Below are 5,375 nucleotides of genomic sequence, written 5' to 3' on the forward strand. Positions count from 1 at the left end.
GAAGTGGGAAAATGCGGCAAGGGACTTGGCTTAATTAATTACAATGGAAATAAACTTAGTGCATTATTTGTTGCCTCGGCATACATTGTGTAGGGCATACCGCAAAAGTGATCAATTTAACGATCGTAATTTCAAAATAAATAATGTTAAACGAACCACATTTTTAGATACCATATGCATTATATTTTATGTAAGACTTGATGTGACACAGTCACATCATTTAATGAAATTCTCTTATTGATTAGATTTTATGTTACATCAACTGGCACATAAATGTAGTACATATTCACCTAGCATTACTCTTCCAAAATTTCAATATTTTAAAACACCGTAAAAATTTTAAAAGCGTTTTCAGAAACTGCATGGGGAATAGTAATTAATACATCACGAGTAAAAAGTTCCATTGAGCTTCTTGTTAGTTTGAGTCTCTCTCCGTACTGCAACTCAAGTCTCATGGATAATGTCGTCAACCGTGACTGCTTCCACGTTTAGCATGTGATTACTGATATTTTGGTCACCATCATAGATTCATATCTATTATTTTATATATCTCTGCAATGGAGAACAGTCAACTGAGTCAAGTTCAGTTGTCGCTTAGCCTCAAACTATTTGGTCGTCCCTGTACTGCCAATTAAAAAGTATTTTTAGGAAAGGAATTCTTATAGACCTAGTAGCCCTATGGCGTTCTGTGTTAAATTTTGAAACTTCCATATATAATTGTTCAACCAGAAACTATTATATATAGACTTCACTTCGACCTCATTAATCGTCATTTCTGATTTGGTTTTTCATTTTATTTCTAACTTACTAGCTCATTGTTTGTTGCTTCAAAATGAAGTTTGGGAAGGAATTTGCAGCACAAATGGTGCCAGAATGGCAAGAAAAATACATGAACTACAACTACCTAAAATCACTTATAAAAGACATTCAACACTCGAAGCAAAGAAACAAGCCTCCTCCTCCGGCAACCACCACACCGCCCCACCACCTAAAGCGGAGGCTGACATTATACAGAGCCTTCAGTGGTCTCACCAGAAGTCGGCATCACCAAGAGCCCATTAGCCCAAGTCCGGACATCGAAAACCAAGCCATCCTTGTAAACCCTGTGAGATCAGCAGGGTCGAATCACGAGAGTTACCAGACCACTTTCTTAATGGCTGCCGAGGAAGGCGGGGTTATGGAGTTGGAGTATTTCAGAAGGGTTGATGATGAGTTCAACAAAGTTGAGAAGTTTTATAGGGGAAAAGTTGAAGAGGTCATGAAAGAAGCTGCTGTGCTTAACAAGCAAATGGACGCTTTGATCGCTTTTCGGATTAAGGTGGAGAATCCTCAGAGGCTGTTTGATTGGTCTGGCGAGATGACTCGTCTTGCTTCGGATGTTGCAGCTTCCACAGCTCAGTTGGCTGCTTCAACTCCTAGAGGTGCCAAAGCAAGCAGTAAGTACTAATTACATTGTTATTTTGTTCAAGACAAAATGAACTAATTATAAGAAAATGATTAAATGTCTTGTGCATAATATTATGCTTCATTTCAGGACATGCGGCTATGGCTATGGATGTGATTGAGGAGGGTGGACCAAGCAGCCAAGGGGAAAATTCCGGTGAGGATGATAAAGATGAGAAAGTGAAAGAAGAACATGTTGATAGAAAGGTTAAGGTAGAGAAGCCAAAGAAGTTTAGATGGTCTACACCTGCCCCACTAGATGTTCTAAGTCGTGTGACAATGAATCAAACCACTGAGACTCCACGTTCGACTATTAAAGGTTTCCTCAATGTGCCTCAGCAGACCGAGCTCAAATTCAGCAGGGAAAATCTCAGTAAAGTTGAAGAACAGCTTAAGAGAGCTTTCGTCGTATTTTACCAGAAACTTAGGCTTCTAAAGAGCTTTGTGTAAGATAATTTAACATGTGATGGTTGGTTAGTTTTCCTTATTTTAAGGTAACTGGTATCTAATTAATATTTTTGATGAATGGAACAGGTTCTTGAATACATTGGCATTTTCAAAGATCATGAAGAAATATGACAAGGTATTTCCCCTGCCAATATATAGACGATTGTTAATAGGCATAGAATACAAGAAATGAACAAAAGAAAGTTCTTCAACTTTGTTCACTTTTTTTCTTTGGTGAGTGATTTGGTTTGTAATACTTGTACTCGTACCTCATTAATTTTTCAGGTTACTTCAAGAAATACATTAAAACCGTACATGAAGATGGTAGATGACTCCTATCTTGGCAGCTCTGATGAGGTCAGAATTATTGTTGCTTAAATCTTTGCGCATAGTGCTGAAAGATAATGTATTGCAAACTTTGTTGTTTTGTCCAATTGCCTTTGTTTCTTCTCTTAATTTGGCACTGCAGTTTCTTTTCTAGTCTCATATGAAATTTGTAATAGTACAGGTTACCAAGCTTATAGAGAGGGTTGAAAGTACATTCATCAAGCATTTCTCTAACTCAAATCGCCGGAAAGGGATGGCTGTCTTAAGGCCAAAACCAAAGATAGAAAGACATAGGATAACATTTTTCATGGGTAAGACCTCTAACTAAATCAATAAATATAGAGTTAAAGTTTCTTAGACTGATAAAAATTTTATGTTGTACGTTTCCTTTCCTCTGAATCTGTTTATTGCAAAACTTTTAGGTTGCTTTGCTGGCTGCACAGTTGCTCTCACATTAGCCCTGATTTTGATTGTACGCGCTCGTGACATTATGAATGAGTCAGGGAGGACCCAGTATATGGAGAACATATTTCCCCTATACAGGTAATGTAACTAAGGTTTTGTTTTGCTTTAATTTCATCTGTCCAACTTTTAAAGAAAGGGGATAGTAATATTCGATTGCTTGACATGTTAAACTTCCAAATGCAGCTTGTTCGGATTCGTTATTCTACACATGCTTATGTATGCTGGGAACATATACTTCTGGAGACGTTACAGAGTCAATTACTCTTTCATCTTTGGTTTCAAGCAAGGAACTGAGTTGGGATACAGAGAGGTCCTCCTTGTTAGCTTTGGTCTGGCAGTGCTAGCACTAGCTGCTGTTCTCTCAAATCTGGACATGGAAATGGACCCCCAGACCCAAGACTATAAAGCACTAACAGAACTACTCCCTCTCTTCTTGGTTTTGGTAAGATCATTGAACTATTTTAGGTGCTTTGCCTTGCTACATCATATTTCCAGAACTCTAAACTAAACTAGCTAGATTTTTATCTGCAGTTTGTAGTTGGGATATTACTATGCCCATTCAACATCGTTTATCGCTCAAGTCGCTATTTCTTCCTTGTTTGTGTGTTCCGTTGTATCTGTGCTCCTCTATATAAGGTAAAACTCAACTTCAGGCACCTTATTTAGTGATCAAAGTGAATTAACATCACTAACTAACTCAATAATTTGGTTGTTTTCCAGGTCACACTGCCAGATTTCTTCTTGGCTGATCAGTTCACTAGCCAGGTTAGTAAAATGTACCAATATGCGCCCCTCCTAATCTGACATTGCAGTGATATCATTTTCCTTCTTTCATTTTATCTCTTTGAATTAATAAATGAGTGCTGAATTGGTTTTTAATTTTTTATGAATGTAGGTGCAAGCCATTAGAAGCTTGGAGTTCTACATTTGCTACTATGGTTGGGGAGACTATAAACGCAGAGAAAGTAGTTGCAGATCAAGTGAGGTTTTCAACACCTTCAGTTTCATCGTTGCTTGTATTCCATATTGGTCCCGCCTTCTTCAGGTACAACCAACATCCCTGGTAGTACGTTGTTGGTTCATTCCGTAACAGTGTCCTAAGCTTCATTATCAGCCTTTAGTCACTTGCTAATGTTTGCCATTTCACTAATTTTTCAGTGCATCCGCCGCCTGTTTGAAGAGAAGGATCATCACCAAGGTTACAATGGACTCAAGTACTTCTTCACAATAGTAGCTGTTAGCATGAGGATAGCTTGCAATCTTAATAAGGATGTAAACTGGAAAATTCTTGCCGGGATATTTTCAATTATTGCTGCACTGTATGGAACATATTGGGATCTTGTTGTAGACTGGGGGCTTTTGCAACGTAGTTCAAAGAATCGTTGGTTGAGAGACAAACTCGTAATCCCTTACAAAAGTGTATATTTTGGAGCCATGGTGAGTAGCATATACAAAAGCTCATCCCTTGTGTTAAGGGACCAACATTTTCTAACTGGTTAATTTTGTTAATGGGAATTGCAGGTGCTGAATGTGTTGCTGAGATTTGCTTGGTTGCAGACCGTTTTGGATTTTAATGTTTCTTTCATGCATGGACAAGCAATGATAGCAGTTGTGGCCAGTTTGGAGATAATTCGTCGAGGAATTTGGAGTTTTTTCAGGTTGGAGAATGAACATTTGAACAATGTTGGCAAGTATAGGGCATTCAAGTCAGTGCCACTTCCCTTCAACTATGATGAAGATCACAAACATCTGTAGGCTTAGACTCATGAAATCATTTTGCCTTTTTGGAAGACACAGGAATTTCACCAGCACCAGTAAATTTTGTAAAGTGTTGAAAGATGTCGACATTATGTGTGCCTCTACAAACTAGGGTTTAGAGTTGTAATAGGAGAAGGTTCTAGGTATTCAATGTATTCGGATTCTATTACCTTTTATGTACGTTGTAACTCCCTATATAAGGGCTCCTATTATCAATAATAAAAACACAATTCCAATTCTCTTACAACACGTTATTAGCACGAGCCCTAACCCTAGCCGAAAAAACAGAGGAAAAAACCTAAAAAAAAACCCTAATCACCAAAACTGCCGCTAGCCTGCAGCCCTCCTGCCGAGCCTACTGCCCCGAGCTACAGTCCTGCCATAAGCTTTGCAGTCCCTAGCCGCACACACTGCTGCTCTCTACCACAATCCTCACCGCAGCTTCACCACAGCCTCACCGCAGCGCCGAGTCCCTGTTGCTGCTCGACTTCTGCCGCAAGCCTCACCACCCTGCCCAGCCCGCTTGCTGCCCCCCGCGCTGCAGCCCACAGTCCTGCAGCCTTGCCCAACGCGCCCGTGCTCCTGTAATCCTTGCACTACGCCCCCGCAGCAGCTAGCCTCTGCTGCTGCCTTTGCACAGCAGCCCCCGCCACCCACCTACAGCCCCTACGCACCCATAGCCCCTGCAGTCTTCCCCCGCAGCAGCAACTCCTAAACGCAGCAGTCCAGAAGCAGCAGCAACTCCTGTCGTCGAAGAAAAAAAAAACTAGAAAACAGAAAGAGGAAGAAGAAGACGCGTAGAAGAAGAGGGAGAAGGAGTGGGCCCAGAAGAAAGAAAAAAGGGCAGCAGGCCTGGGCCGCGAGAACAAAAAAAAAAAAGGAAGGGAGAAGGGCAGCCCACCAACTGCCAATTTCCAACTAGATTCCGGCAATCC

The 5,375-nt window shown here is 40.5% G+C and overlaps 1 protein-coding gene across 1 annotated transcript; it reads left to right on the plus strand.

Annotated features, from left to right (window-relative positions):
• Nucleotides 1-747: 747 nt before the first annotated feature.
• On the plus strand, nt 748-4,648 carry LOC112197883 (phosphate transporter PHO1 homolog 3). Its single transcript, XM_024338822.2, has 12 exons — nt 748-1,436; nt 1,535-1,889; nt 1,978-2,026; nt 2,176-2,247; nt 2,399-2,528; nt 2,640-2,760; nt 2,866-3,124; nt 3,214-3,318; nt 3,403-3,447; nt 3,578-3,727; nt 3,841-4,119; nt 4,204-4,648. Exons 1-12 carry the CDS (start codon nt 833-835, stop codon nt 4,435-4,437), a joined length of 2,403 nt encoding a protein of 800 aa, XP_024194590.1. The 5' UTR covers nt 748-832; the 3' UTR covers nt 4,438-4,648.
• The last annotated feature ends 727 nt before the right edge of the window (nt 4,649-5,375 follow it).

This window comes from Rosa chinensis, chromosome 4 (genome assembly GCF_002994745.2).
Source record: "Rosa chinensis cultivar Old Blush chromosome 4, RchiOBHm-V2, whole genome shotgun sequence".
Classification (NCBI taxonomy): domain Eukaryota; kingdom Viridiplantae; phylum Streptophyta; class Magnoliopsida; order Rosales; family Rosaceae; genus Rosa; species Rosa chinensis.

Excerpts from the sequence above, each read along its gene's own strand:
- LOC112197883 (XM_024338822.2), top strand. The coding sequence starts at position 833 with ATGAAGTTTGGGAAGGAATTTGCAGCACAAATGGTGCCAGAATGGCAA. Across the intron at positions 2,027-2,175 it reads TCATGAAGAAATATGACAAG|GTTACTTCAAGAAATACATT; the intron begins GTATTTCCCCTG and ends TTAATTTTTCAG. Across the intron at positions 4,120-4,203 it reads GTGTATATTTTGGAGCCATG|GTGCTGAATGTGTTGCTGAG; the intron begins GTGAGTAGCATA and ends TGGGAATTGCAG.